The sequence below is a fragment of the Triticum aestivum genome, chromosome 6A (genome assembly GCF_018294505.1).
Source record: "Triticum aestivum cultivar Chinese Spring chromosome 6A, IWGSC CS RefSeq v2.1, whole genome shotgun sequence".
In the NCBI taxonomy this organism is placed as follows: domain Eukaryota; kingdom Viridiplantae; phylum Streptophyta; class Magnoliopsida; order Poales; family Poaceae; genus Triticum; species Triticum aestivum.
The window spans coordinates 459724740-459739828 of NC_057809.1; the positions used below are offsets into that span (position 1 = coordinate 459724740).

The 15089-nt window shown below is 48.4% G+C and overlaps 2 protein-coding genes across 3 annotated transcripts in view; one reads left to right on the forward strand and one right to left on the reverse strand.

The window, feature by feature from the left end:
* Positions 1 to 2629: 2629 nt before the first annotated feature.
* On the forward strand, positions 2630 to 7750 carry LOC123127921 (vegetative cell wall protein gp1). Of its 2 annotated transcripts, XM_044547780.1 has the most exons (4): positions 2637 to 3268; positions 3523 to 3577; positions 7233 to 7391; positions 7466 to 7750. In XM_044547780.1, exons 1-4 carry the CDS (start codon positions 2747 to 2749, stop codon positions 7672 to 7674), a joined length of 945 nt encoding a protein of 314 aa, XP_044403715.1. In that variant the 5' UTR covers positions 2637 to 2746; the 3' UTR covers positions 7675 to 7750. The 2 variants fall into 2 exon arrangements, with proteins under 2 accessions (XP_044403716.1, XP_044403715.1); XM_044547781.1 differs by having other exon boundaries at positions 2630 to 3268; positions 7233 to 7750.
* A 3948-nt stretch (positions 7751 to 11698) lies between these two features.
* Positions 11699 to 15089, reverse strand: part of LOC123130841 (uncharacterized) — a 32013-nt gene continuing 28622 nt past the window's right edge. The window contains exon 4 of the mRNA XM_044550641.1: positions 11699 to 12293. Within this exon, the coding sequence (XP_044406576.1) occupies positions 11699 to 12293 (595 nt within the window). The remainder of the gene's footprint in view (positions 12294 to 15089) is intronic.

Below are 15089 nucleotides of genomic sequence, written 5' to 3' on the forward strand. Positions count from 1 at the left end.
CAGACAGCATGACGGAGACCGGCGCGGACAGTGGCATTCCCGCGCCAAGGGAGACGGCGCGACGCATACCATGGGAAGTCAACGCGCGTGGACGACGAAGTGGACCGTGGGCCGCTGCGCTACGGCCCGAAGGGGCGACACAACGGCGGCGGGCAGGTCGGGGTGATGGCGGGAAGACCTCGGGGCCGCGGCAGGGACCGCGGGCCGCGGCGCAACAGCACGAAGGGACGACGCGACGGAGGAGCGCGGGTCGGTGCAACCGCGGGGACGACCTCTGGACGGCGGCATGGCCCGCGTGCCACGCTCGCTACGGCCCGACGAGGCGTCGCAGTGGCGGCGCGAGGGTCGGTGCTGCCACGGGGACGACCTGGAGCGGACGGCCTCTGGGCGGCGGTGGACCGCGGGTCGCGGAACTACGGCCCGATGGGGCGACGCAGCGGTGACGCGGGTCGGTGCAGTTGGGAGAAGAACCACGGGGCGACGATGTTGCGGCCCGATGGGGCGACGCAGCGGCAGCCCATTGCTCGATCGGTAGAGGGGCGCGCTGAACTCGGGACGGTCTTCATGGGGTGGCAGGGCGGCTATGATTGGCCGCAGCATGGCGCGAGGCCGCCGGGTCGGGGTGATGCGGGAGTCCCGGTCGGAGCAGGGCGGTGACAGCCGGCATAGATCGACGAATAGGCCGTCACGCGAATGGCGGCGGTGAAGGGTCGCCGCATGACGTGAGGCCGCCGGGTAGGGCGACCGGCGGGAAGTCGCGCGGACGCCGCCGGATCGGGGCGACCGACGGGCAGACGCGCGAGGCTGCCTGGTCGGTGAAGAAGCCGGTCGATTGCGCCGATGTTGGAGTAGAGGCACACGGGATCAACGACGGTGGTGGGCGACGCAAACCGGATCACATAGACCGAAAAATCAAAAAGAAGGCGCCGATCAAAGCAACCGGCGAGAGAGAAAACTCGTATCAAAGGATCGAGAAAAAAAACTCTCTAGAGGAGCCGGCCAACATGGCCGGGGGACGAACCCTACATACGGGCGGCGCGGCCCCCGGCGGCGGTCATGGAGGCCGACCGCCCCGGGGGCGGCGTGCGGTTGCGGAAGCGCCGGCGGCTAGGGTTTGGATCGTGATTAGGCTGATACCATGTTAGAAGGACGAGAGAGGTTTAATGAAATTGTCGTTGTATTTGCTTGAGCCTGGTGAGCATATATATATATATATATATATATACGGTGGCGCTAAACTAAGCGGGAGCGTAAATCGCTTATTCTGCGCTCCGCCTGTGTCGCACGCACCGTTCTGCTTAATCGGCATTATTCTTCCACCTGCTAGTAAAATCTGTAGAATATTATAGTAATAGAATTAATTCGGTTACCATCTGCATGCATCGGTCACCGTCCCGCCATCATTTCTTTTTTTAGATGCATGGCCGTAACAACACATCGTAAACAATCATAAGAAATATAGTAACCCAATAATTTCAGTTACTATCTCCACCCACTAGTTCACGCACCGCCACCTTTTGTCTTTTTTACATCCATGCTAATAATGATACATAGTAATGAACCATAAGAAAGGTAGTAACATATTTAATTTGGTTACTGGCTGAAGATGCAGGTGCATGGTCCCACCACCATTTTTTTCTTTCTATATGCCTCCTTGGAATGGCATATAGTAATCAACCTTGAGAATTATAGTAGCATAGTAATTGTTCATGAAAAACTTGATAATAGAACAAATTAGGTTACTGCATGTCTACATCGTACGCTTTTATGGACTCTTGTTTCACATGGTAGGAATGGTAACCCAATTAAAACAGTTACCATCCGCATGCATTGGTCCCATCCTTTATTCTCGTTTCCCATGCTAGTAAAAAACCATGATAAATATAGTAACAGGTTTAAATGAATTACGGCCAACCTGCAATGTACTTCGTCTTGCATCCTCGATTCGCACGCTAGTAAAACGCCAGCCAAACATAGTAAATGAATTAAGTTATTTACCATATGCATGCATGTGGCTGCGCTAATTAAAGAATGACGTAACCGATTAGCAAACATGGTGCGCTCCACGGGTCGGAGCGTAGAATAAGCACAATGCGCTCGGGCTCACTTTAGCGCATCTATATATATATATATATATATATATATATATATATATATATATATATATATATATATATATATATGAGTATATAATCTACTTGAAATATAAGGCAAACCAGAATATTTTCCAGTCTAATCTATATTTTCTAATACAATCACATTACTCGACATAAATAGACTGCTACCCAAGCCATCCGATCAAATCATATCCAACGGCCACAAAGACGAGCGATGTGTGCGTCATTTCGGATGATGGTAAGCGTTTCCCATAAAGTTTAAGCTTTCAAGTTTTAGAAAAATCCTAATAAGTGACATACGTATGGCATAAACACATATCAATTTAAACTTTGTGACGGCAAATTTAGTGACGCGAGAGTGACAACTTTATTTTCGGATGGCAGTTTTCAGTTTTCTTTTAGTTTTTTTTCGGATGGTAATTTTAGCTGTAAAAAAACATCAGGATTTGCTTCGTTTTACTATCGTCTATCTATGGTTTGGGTAAAAAAATATAGTTACCGGTGAAAAAGGCGGCCCGCGGGTCTAGCTTGGATCGATACCAGACACACACCGAAGCCGAGATCCAGGCCAGGCCAAGCACGCCGCCGCCGGCAGTCGAAAATAACACATTCCCTAGCCACGCCGTGACATGGCCACTCCAACGGCAGCCGCCGACACCGCCGCCGCCCCGCTGACTCCAGTTGCCCCGGAGCCCGCGGCGAAGTTCTCTCTTGCCTCTTCTGATATGGCTGCTCCGACCGCAGCAGCCGACACCTCCGCCCCGCCGCCGCCTGCTCCAGTCCCTCCGACCGCAGCCGCCGACACCTCCGCGCCGCCGCCGCCAGCTCCATCCCCTCCGACCGCAGGAGCCGACACCGCCGCTCCGCCACCACCTCCTCCTCCAACAACGACGGAGCCTGCGGCCAAGGTCTCTCATAGTCCTTACCACATGGCCGCCCCGACGGCAACCGCCGAGACCGTCGGTCGGCCAATTCCTCCTCCTCCAGCCCCGGAAATCGCGGCCAAGGTCTCCCATTTCCCCCCTCCTTTTCCTCCTCAGCCCGATGCGCCGGCGCCCAAGAGGCGGAAGCTGGAGGAGGCGGGGTTCCACACCTCCGCCTACTACAAGATCCGGGCCACTGTTGCCGACCTCCGCCTCCGCTTCGTCCAGGTCCGCACTCTCTCATGCCACACTGTAATATTTTTCACAATACTAGTCAGTTGCTATGCATTGTGGAAATGGCTAGCTAGTTGTTCTCTTAACCTCACTACCTCAGGAAAACTTGGTTGTTGGCAAATTTTAGGCTGCAAGACCGCAGGAGAAATCTACCAATCTGAACTCTCACGTGCTTATGTTTGATGAAATATTTGGTATGCATTGTTGAGCTGGTAATTTGCTCTGAACTGTTTACCTCTGTTTTAAAGGTTCACGAAGCTACTGATTTTCGGAAGAGCGATGCTGCTCGCGAGATTCTGAGAGGTATTTTTCTCTCTCTCGAACATATGCCATGTTAGAAAGGCATCAGTTATTTTAGACGACCTAGGGTACAGGAAAGAAAAATAGAGAAACAAAAGGTTCTTCGGTCATGGATCCGAATATGAACCCCTTTTCATACCATAATTTCATTCAGAAGCATCCTCAGTTATGCTTTCCACACTGCCGGCAGCAGAGGGGAGCTGTCTTAACCTGGAGAATGTTGTTAGAATAAATCCGAGGCATACCGTCGATCATCCGAGGACCAAGCAATCACACGAGCACGACACCGAGATTTGTTAACGAGGTTCACCGATATGGCTACATCCCCGGGGCCTGACTATGGGCGCTCCTCCCCATGACACCGCTACAATACCGCACCCGGTCGCCCTGGACACCGGCACATGCCGCCGGCTTCCCCTGCGTTCCGGTGCTATTATGTTGGCATAGGTTACATCATGTGTCTACCCCCGCTATATAAGAGAGGCCTAGGATACAAGTGTCCTACTAGGACACGACTCCACATCCTATGTAAACACAATACAACTCATAGTCCAACTGCAACCTACCTTGTACACAATATTCGACACAACTCTAACAAACTCCACCTTGGCGAATATTCTCGACCACCCTGAAATTGTCCATGCATCAAACTTCCATGTACATTGGACTTGAGCTTATCCCATGAGTACCGCTGCTACTCCAAAGACCCCATATGACTCCACCTGCAACTTGTAGTCCCTTCTTTTCTTGACCACGGTCAACACTCGAGCAAAATTACCTCTTTACTCTAGATTATGCTCCCAACTTCCGGAGTATCAATCCAACGCCATCACACATTGATCACTGATCTGCGTGAAAGTGAACAACTCACATATTGGGTGTCACACATAAGAGTTACCTGAACTCAACATCACCGCTCCTTTCTTGACCGTCTGTCTGAAACTTGGAAGGAATTTCACCATTGCTTGTAATCATCCCGAGTCAAATTCGCAGTTGTCTCACCACATGTATAACCACCAAGCCCCGGCCCGTCTCCATGTCCGTGCGTGCCGCACGCCTCGCCGCTATTACCGCGGCGAGCCTCCGCTGTCCCGGTCGAGTCTCAAGGGTCGCGAACCCACACCACTCAACCCCCACTGCAGAGTACCACGGATTATCACCGACCGGTGACGAGTTTCACACTTCCATCAGACCACTGGGCTCCAATCCGAACTGCATGTCACTCGCTTTTCCTGCTGAAATAGGCTTCGACTCTCTGACGTCTTACGCCGTAGCCCCTCAATCAGCACCAAGTGAAGTCTTCCGTCAGACTCCAGCTCCACCTTTAACATGACTCCATGGTAGATGATCAGTCCACCCCGGCGCCTCATCGACTTCAAGCTCCATGTATACACCACCTTGAATCAATCCCGCGCCATAGTCTTGTCTAAGCCACACAAGCCCTCGGGGCATGCGCCACGTGTTTCCACGCCTAGAAGTCGGTCACCATCAGCATTACGCTCCTATGTCGTCCTCGCCGATCCCACCACCGTCTTCTGTACCAACCGACTCGCGTCGATCCGTCAGACTGACCTGTCCGACCCAGCCGAACTTGTCCGGCTACAACCATGCTCCACCTTGCACCATGACCGCTCGCACATCTGTGCATATCTTGGATGCCCTGTGTATGCATGATTCTGCCGTGACACACTCCAGACTTCTCCAAGCCCATATGCCCGTCGCTGTCCTCACGCACACCCTGAAAGCACTCACAACAAACTTGACCCAGCAAGGAAAACTTCCGTCCAGACAAAACACTATTTTTCCTTTTCCTTGTCCCTGTTTGCTTGTAGCCTCTCTTGTGTATGCACGAAGACTTTTTTTTTGTCCAAACAAATCTCACGTAAGCTTGTTGGTGTGTTGCACATCGTATCTCCACGCGTAGACCACACTAGGCCTTGCCTGCACGCACCTGGGCAGCATCACCTCCAGGTTGATCCGTGCCGCTTCGATCGATCCACTGCTACACACGCATCTCCCCGAAACCAAATCCGATCAGCAAGACCTCCAACATACTCGTCTGTGTCTGATTGCATCCAGCTGATATCGCTGAACCACACAAGTCTCGTCGAATCATGTACGACGCCGCTAACCCTTCCAGCCGCACGCCTGCTTGGACTGCGTGACCGCGTCCTCCGGCCGGACCGCACTTGGCCCAGCTGCCAGCTGCGTTGCCGCAGGCCACGTCCTGACCTCGCCGACTCCGAGTATCTTTCAACTTGGCGTTGTTCACGCGATAGTGACGTCACGTCGTCTCTTCCAATCTCGACAGTTGATTCTTCCACGATATCTTCACCTCTAGATCAACTGAATAACCGCCTCATAACCTAGCTCATGATACCACTTGTTAGAATAAATCCGAGGCATACCGTCGATCATCCGAGGACCAAGCAATCACACCAGCACGACACCGAGATTTGTTAACGAGGTTCACCGATATGGCTACATCCCCGGGGCCTGACTATGGGCACTCCTTCCCATGACACCGCTACAATACCGCACCCGGTCGCCCTGGACACCGGCACATGCCGCCGGCTTCCCCTGCGTTCCGGTGCTATTATGTTGGCATAGGTTACATCGTGTGTTTACCCCCGCTATATAAGAGAGGCCTAGGATACAAGTGTCCTACTAGGACACGACTCCACATCCTATGTAAACACAATACAACTCATAGTCCAACTGCAACCTACCTTGTACACAATATTCGACACAACTCTAACAAATGTGGTGAAGTCCACAAGCTGAGGATTGAACCGATGAGTATTCTTTTAGTGTGGGGTGTATATAAGCACTGAAAGGAGGGGATGTACCGGATAGGTTCTGAGTAGTTTATTGGTCTGTCTATGGAGAAGTATCTATTTGGTTTGGCGCTGTTGTTCAATGGTTAGTTACTACCAGCAAATATAATTTTATGCATTTTAGAAATATATCATAAGCTTGAGAGCTAGGATAAAATATACCAATACTGTGGATGAACCATAGCTGTTACTTGCTGTCTCATGGTTTTTTGTGCCAAGCAATACTTGAAAGAGAGAATAAGGGACACTGATCTTATCCAACATAAATTCCACTTCCAAGGTGTAACAGTTGAGACTTTAGCTAATCACACTGATCTTTCTTTTGTTGGTTCTGTAATCAAGTTCTTGCGAAGCATAGTTTGTTGATCCTTTTTGCGTGCGGATCAGCTAGTTGTGCATTTGCATTTTGAGCTTGATGCAGTCTATGTTATACAATCCTGCAGATTGAAGCATATGAACTACTTATTAGCTTGTCTTTATGTCTTAGATTCTACATTCATGACTGACCTGTGAGAAATTGGGTTTATGCAGTAACATCCTTTTCATCTGACGAACCTATTATGCACCATGTCGCTCTAGATTCTTGGCGGTGTTAGTTATGCAAAAATATGTTCTTCAATACTGTAACTCATACAAAATATTGTTTCATTTCTATCCATTTTTTCCGTTAAGGAATTCATACATATCATGGTAGATGTTTACAAAACTCTCCCAGGTTGTGAAAATAACTAATTAAACTGCCAGAGGTATATCATGTTTTATTCATCATTTTATCTTTCAACTTGCTGGATCTTGACATGCATTGCCTTTTTGTGATTCAGAGATAAAGACAGTTATGGAACTCTCCAAGAAAATGAGGCTTGATCTCGGCGTCTCTTCTGAACCCATGAAACCGTCAGAGAAGCCTTTAGCTGGAGCTGTGAAGGATGAGTCCGCAGAGCCAATTCCTTCTGGAGAAAGAAATCAAGTTCCTCCGACAGGTCAGCCTGCAGTTCCTCCTAATATTGCAAATGATGGTGCACCGGCCACCCAAGCCTGACAAGTGATAACTCAGCGAGTGCAGCAGAGAAAATATCAGAGGGAAAGGGAACCCTAAGCAGTGAGATGGCAAATCACCCAAAGCACCTCGTGAAAACAGTGCAAGGGTCTTATGTGGTTGGTGGATCTCCTGTTGGCTGGAATTTTCTTGTTTGGCTTGGTGGTGAAATAATGTATTGTGGGGTTGCCAAAGAGGTGTTTCGGACGCGCCAAGCTGCAAATTGAGATGTTCCCTTCAAATTGAAACTTTCTGATTTGTAATGTACTCTTTAAATTGATGGGGGTTATGATTTAGTTTTAACATCCTTATCCTTAAATTCACTAAGCTCCCTAGGGCTTGGGGCGCTCTCAGTCAATTGAGGCATCAATTCTGGCATTTGATTTTGAATTTGACTGTGGGCCTGGATACTCATTGGGGTCGATGGTTATTCTCCCCCCTTTCGTGCCTCCCACGTGGATTTACCCCTGTTGTTCTTGGCTGGGTTCCATTATCCAATAATATTTGGGTCTGACTATATCTTATCTAGATGTGAGATAATATCTAACATCTAACATGACATCACCTTCTGTTAGTAATAACTAAACGATCTCTTATATTGTTTGTTTGTCGGGAAATTATACATCGTGACCTGTGGCGGGGCGCATCAAGCTGTGATTTGTCTTCGCGCACTGTGGCATTTTGTGTGTGCCTTGTACCACTACTGCATGCATGTGTCGTTGTCCAGCTACAGTGAGCAGTGTGCTACAACGCTGACTAGACTAGTTTGCCAAATTTACCTTTCGCTACGATAGCTCATCAGCTATTTTTTTCTGCTTGCTTGTTAGGCATTACTACAGTGAGCAGTGTCCCTTTTCTTTTTCTTTTGTGATCGTACCTAGATAGGTCTAGCTTTTCTCATTTTGGTTGTCAACATCTCCCACGAAAAGCAGAGATATAGTAAGGCCTATTTCTACAACACCTCACACAGAGAACAAATCGAATTAAATGGGAAAAAAGTGCTAAACAACAAAATGTTAATAAATTCTCTGCATAAAAATGTTAGTATTTAAATACAAAAAATATTTTTGCAAACTTTATAAAAGCATTTGTAAATTTTAAAAAAGTCGTGAAACTTCAAATGTTCGTGAACTAAAAAAAGCTCACAAATTAATTGCTCGTCACTTGTTTAAAAAAAGATGTTCACCATGCGTTTAAAATTTTATAACACTGTTTTGAAAAAAAATCACAGAGTATTAAAACAATGTATGCTGCGCATTTAACATATGCGTAGGTCGAGTTGCAAGTCAATGGTGGAGTTGCAACTAGGATGAAACACACTACGATCCTAGTTGCGAGTCAAGGACGGACTTGCAATCTGGACAACTACACAAAATTACGATACCATTTGCGTGTCGAGGGTGGACTTGCAACTGGGACAACAACAAAAAACAAGACCAGTTGCAAGTAGAGCGTGGACTTGCAACTGAGATGAAAAAACACGTGCTCAGTTGCGATACAGGGGTGGGCTTCCAACTAGGACAACTACGAGCTCATTTGTGACCCGAGGATAGACATGCAACTGGGACAACTACAAAACTACGAGCTTAGTTGCGAGTCGATGGTCGGCTTGCAACTGGGGCCTCCAGCAAAACACACACACCCTTAGTTGTTGAGTCAATGGTTGGCCTGCAAATGAGGGGCCCTCGACAAAACACACGCGCCCTTGGTTGTTGAGTCGATGGACCCGTAGAAAGACACTCTCCTCCCCTCCCCCCAGTCACGAGTCGATGGTTGGCTTGCAACTGGGAGCCTTAGACAAACACGCACACCCTTAGTTGCGAATCAATGGTTGACATGCAACTAGGGATCTCGACAAACACACAAATACACCTGTTGCGAGTCAAAGGTCGGCTTGCAACTGGGGCCGTGATAAACACACACACACACACACACACACACACGCACGCACACCCACCCACCCACCCACCCACCCACCCACACACACACACCCTAGTTGCGAGTTGGATGGTCGGCTTGCAACTGGGGCCCCGACAAACAAACACACATCTTGTTGCAAGTCGACAATCGTCTTGCAACTGGGGGCCCAGACAAACACACACACCCCTAGTTGCGAATCAATGGTCGACTTGCAACTGGGGACCCTCGACAAACCCATACACACCCCTAGTTGCGAGTCGACTGTCGGCTTGCAACTGGGGCCCCGGATAAATACACATCCCCTGGTTGCGAGTTGATGGTCGTTTGCAACTTGGGGCCACAACAAAACACACACATCATTAGTTGCGAGTAGATGGTCGGCATGCAGTTGGGGACCCTCTACAAACACACACACTCTTAATTGCTAGTCGATGGTGGACATGCAGCTCTGGACCCTCAACAAACACATACACCCCTAGTTGCGAGTCGATGGTCGGCTTGCAACTGGAGACTCTCAACAAACACACACATCTAGTCGTGAGTCGATGATCGGGCACCGACAACACACACACACCCTAGTTGCAAGTCAATGGTTGACATGCAACTGGGGACTCTTGACAAATACACACACCCCTAGTTGTGAGTCGATGGTCGGCTTGCAACCGGGGGTCCCAACAAACGCGCGCGTACACACACACACACTTAGTTACGAGTCGATAGTAGACATGCAAGTGCGGACCCAAACAAACACACACACCCTTATTCATATTTTTTAAATGTAAATTCAAATAAGTGTTCACAAATTAAAATTTTGTGAATTTTAGTAAGTGGTCACACACTTCAAAAAATGTTCATGTACTTAAAATATCATGAATTTGAAAAAAGGGGGAAAAAATTAAAAAGGAGAATAACAACAAAAAGGAAAAAAGCAGCTCAAATAAATGGGACAGATGAAGGGAGAGAAAGTGCCTAAATAGAGAATGAGTGAGAGCATAAGCTAACACCAGATCCTTTGTATATGGTGTTCGTTAAGTCTTCCTATTCTCCACGATCCAGAAAATACAAGCAACGATCCTCAAAAAAAAATGACCCACGATAGCAGGCCGGCAAAAAAAATGGAAGAAGGGGCCAACGAACCAACGGTAAGCGGCTGCACGTGACAAACAAACGGCCGACCAAAAGCTGCCTGAGATTTACATACAGGACGGACAGAGACTTGAGACACGGCCGAGATAAACAAAACGATTAATGGCCCGCCAATATCGGCGTACTAGACCGGCGAGACAAATACGATGCAGGATAACCACAAAATCAACGCCGATCCAATGGTGGAAGATTTAGATGTGAGGTATCTATTTCACATCTAGATATGAAATAGCAAATCCGATAATATTTATCCGGAGAACCAGATACGTGAAGGCTCTCGGATGGTCTACCATCTGTAAAAGCCAGGGGTCATGTGGGTTATCGTGCCTGTCCGTTAGGCGGGACAAGGCCGTGCATTGTCGGCGGCACGACCGACGATCATGGACCGTATAGGTCAAACAAGCCTCGTTAGAATGAGCGTTTACATGTACCATAGTAGTCAGTTCGGTAGGCATGAATGTTGGGGCCAGATTCAAAATAACTTTTCCAAGGGTCAGTGGGCGAATTAGTCATTTAGTACATTGATTTATGGGTGAGTACCTCCTGTGAGTCAAACTAATTAAATTTGGTGCTGTTCATAGACTGAATTATGTTTTTTTGTTTCTTAAGCTTTGAGTGGATATTTCTTTTTGAAGCTAACTTCGAGTGGAATTTGAATGTGCAATTTTGGCACATGGTAGATGTGGACTTTTTATTTACTCCTTTTGATCCATATTAGTTGTCGCTGAGGTGGATGTATTTAACAAATATTTCAATGATAGATACATCCATTTGAGCGAGAATTAATATGGATCGAAGGGAGTATCAGTTTTTTACACCATGCCTACATGCATTTTTTGTTGACCTTGTACACTGGCCTTGGTGGCATCAGAGTGCTGGTTGTTAATAAAATCGCAGCAGTTGATCTAAAAGATTTCAGCTTTTAGCCGAGAAGTTGGCAGCGGAAGCTGAACCAGCGACTTGCCTGTACCAGTAAGCATTCGTTTTGCCCCGCAAAAAAAAATCTATTCGTTTACCACAAAATACTGAACGACAACATATCAAACTTTTGTCCATACATGCAACAATATGTAATATGGATTGTCATTTACGTTAATAATACAAAATAACACTTCAAACATCTTGAACTTGGACAGGAGGGTAAACAGTCAACTGGCCAGACACACCACTGAAGTTAGATTCCTCCTAGCAAAATTTGATTAGGGACCAGGTCACAGTGACCTCAATCTCACATGAATCAACATTAACTGTACCTTCAAGTTTACCGCGTTCCTGAGGCGTAAAATGCAGACCGTCATCAAATCGTTGCCCACCGACGCCATAAGCGCTGACAGAAACTTCCAGATACTCTCGTTTTTGAAGTTCAGCACAAACAACATGGCGTTGAAGCTTGATGGTGCCATCATCAGCAAGAGGCAACCCATTATCATCACCGATCTCAAGCAACCAAACTGTCATGTCATTTATGCTGGCAGTTCTTGCAGCAAAAGAGCCTCGGAAACCATCTGGCCACGGCCCATGGACGACTTTCATACTGACTGAGGCCTCTACTGACCCAACAATGTGGCCAAATGTCAAGTCGAGTGCGCTGATCTTGTTGGTGTAGACAGACGTAAACAGGGATGAATCAGGCGGCTGGGTATTCCTGAACGGAGAGGCTACGTAGATTAGCTCTTGATCCTCGGATTGCCCAGCTCCACTCACCTTGAGGTCAACCTCAAAGTAGACAGGATCAACCAGCACAGCAGCACGTGCAGGCCCAGTCAGTGCTAGGTATGGAGACCGTTGGATTATGGATGGGCTTAGGCCCATATAAAACACTAATCCCTGATTAATCTTGAGGCCCATGTATGAGATGGCAGGTGGTGAAAAGTTTAGTCCCACCTTACTAGTTGAGAAGAGTTGAGACCCCTTTATAAGGGCTGCTCTACCACTTGTCACTGGGAGCTTGGGAAGAGGAGTGGTACACGCGCGCTCCTCTTCCTCCGCCGCCCGCCTCGCCACGCCGCGGGTTGCGGAAATGAGCCGAAGTTTATTTTTGCCGCTCAGGAACGAATTAATTAATCAGGGATTATTCGTCGACTCGGGAACAACGACTCCCTTGCCGGGAATGGGCCGACTCGGTCGTGGGCCTCGGCAAGGCCCACGACTTTCTTCCTTACGGACTATATAAAAAGGCTCTGGCCAGTGAAGTAACCAAGTTTGGTTCACTCACTTCCTCTCGCGTGACCTAGCCGTCATCTACTGTTTCTCACTCTGTGCTGCCTCCGGCGATCCCATCTCGACGATCGCGTGCACGGCTGGTCGGGAGAGCAAGTGCTTCCGGAACCCTGTCGTTCGAGATCCTGCCCGGGAGAACGGCAATAAGGTTTTTGGGGAGCGTCTCGACGCGACTGCTTCCGATCCGTCCCCAACTCCGTTCGCCTCTGCTTCCACTACTTCCCCTGCATCGACACCATGGCCGACGACGCCGCCTCCAAGAAGAAGGCCACGGACGACGCCGAGGCTGCTGCTGCCGCCGCCGCGTTGGCCTGGCCAACCGGAGGGTATGATTTGTTCATCCCTCGTTTACTCGTACTTATGCTAGCCGTATATGTGCTGCTCATAGATGGTTCGATTCTATGTTCTGTATGTGCTAGTATGCTTAGGTATCGCTATGAGATGCATACCTTTTATGCCATGCTTACTGTTAACTCGTGGATAAGTCTAATCGGAAAAGTGCTAATATTTCCAACAATCAAAAAACCTTATTTTAGGCACTTTTCGATTCAAGGCTTTGCTGCTACTCTGAAACCGGAAAAGTTTACCGGGACGCATTTTAAGCGTTGGCAGACTAGGACCACCTTGTGGCTCACAGCGATGAACGCGTTCTGGGTTGGTGGTGTGTCCCTCATAGAAATGATTGCTCCTGAACAGGAGAAGGCGTTTAGGGAGGCAACCACAATCTTTCTGGGAGCAGTTCTGAGTGTGATTGGAGACAAGTTGGTTGACTCCTATATTCATATGGGTGTTGCCAAAAACTTGTGGGATGCGCTCGAAGTCAAATTCGGCGCAACTGATGCTGGTAGTGAGTTGTATGCCATGGAGCAGTTCCATGATTACAGGATGGTTGATAACCGTTCTGTATTGGATCAGGCTCATGAGATACAGTGCATTGCTAAGGAGCTGGATCTCCTGAAGTGTGAGTTACCGGACAAGTTTATCGCGGGTTGCATTATTGCAAAACTCCCTCCTAGTTGGAGGAACTTTGCTACTCCTCTCAAGCACTTGAGACGTGAATTCTCTGTTGAGGATGTCATTGGTCATCTCAGTGTTGAGCAGAACTCGAGAGCAAAGGACTCGCACGTGAAAGGGGCAGAGGGTTCTTCTAGCGCCAATGTGGTGCAGAAGAACTTCCACAAGTTCAAGGGAAAGAACTCTGTCCAGCAGAATACCACCTTTAAGAAGAAGGGTGTAACACCCTCGATGCGACTATATCTCCCACGTGTCGAGGCACGACTTAGAGGCATAATCGCATTGAAGGCATATGTCGCAAGTTAGGCAATCTTCACAACATCCCATGTAATATATATGTAATAAAAGGGGAGATAACATAGTTGGCTTACACTCGCCACGTCAATCAAGTACATAAATAACATTACATCATCCAAACACTCATGGCCCGACTACGACGCCAAAATAAAAGATAACCCAACAAGCGACACGGTCCCGATCACCCCCAACTGGGCACCACTACTGATCATCAGGAAAGGAAACATAGTAACGTTGAGAGTCTTCGTCGAACTCCCACTTGAGCTCGAGCGCGTCACCTGGAGCGCTATCATCAGGCCCTGCATCTGGTGTAATAGTAATCTGTGAGCCACAGGGACTCAGCAATCTCGCACCCTCGCGATCAAGAGTATTTAAGCTTATAGGTAAGGCAAGGTAAAATATGTGGAGCTGCAGCAAGCGACTAGCAAAAATATGGTGGCTAACTTATTCGCAAAAGAGAGCAAGAAGAGGAGGCAAAGCACGAGCGAGAAACTAGAGAACAATCTGCGCAAGCATTACTCCAACACCGTGTCCACTTCCCGGACTCCGCCGAGAAGAGGCCATCACGGTAACACACTCAGTTGATTCATTTTAGTTAAGTTAAGGTTCAAGTTATCTACAACCGGACGTTAACAAATTCCCATCTGCCCATAACCGCGGGCACGACTTTCGAAAGTTCAAATCCCTGCAGGGGAGTCCCAACTTAGCCCATGACAAGCTCTCACGGTCAACGAAGGAATAGACCTCCTCCCAAGACATTCCGATCAGACTCGGTATCTCGGTTCTTCAAGACACTTCGACAGGTTAAAACAAGACCAGCAACATAGTCCAAATGTGCTGACAAATCCCGATAGGAGCTGCACATATCTCTTTCTCAGGGCACACTCAGATGAGCCAGACGTCGGGTAGGCCAGCCCAGAGTTGCCCCTGGTAGCCCCGGACATCGCTCGGTGGGACCAACACTCAGAGAAGCACTGGCCCGGGGGGGGGGGGCTAAAATAAGATGACCCTGGGGCTCCAGAAACCCAGGGGAAAAAGAGGCTAG

What these genes read in the sequence shown, in the direction of transcription:
- LOC123127921 (XM_044547780.1), top strand. Translation starts at nt 2,747, where the DNA reads ATGGCCACTCCAACGGCAGCCGCCGACACCGCCGCCGCCCCGCTGACT. An exon ending in TCCGCCTCCGCTTCGTCCAG is followed by an intron (nt 3,269 to 3,522) that starts GTCCGCACTCTC and finishes TCTGTTTTAAAG; the next exon opens with GTTCACGAAGCTACTGATTT. An exon ending in TGCTCGCGAGATTCTGAGAG is followed by an intron (nt 3,578 to 7,232) that starts GTATTTTTCTCT and finishes TTTGTGATTCAG; the next exon opens with AGATAAAGACAGTTATGGAA.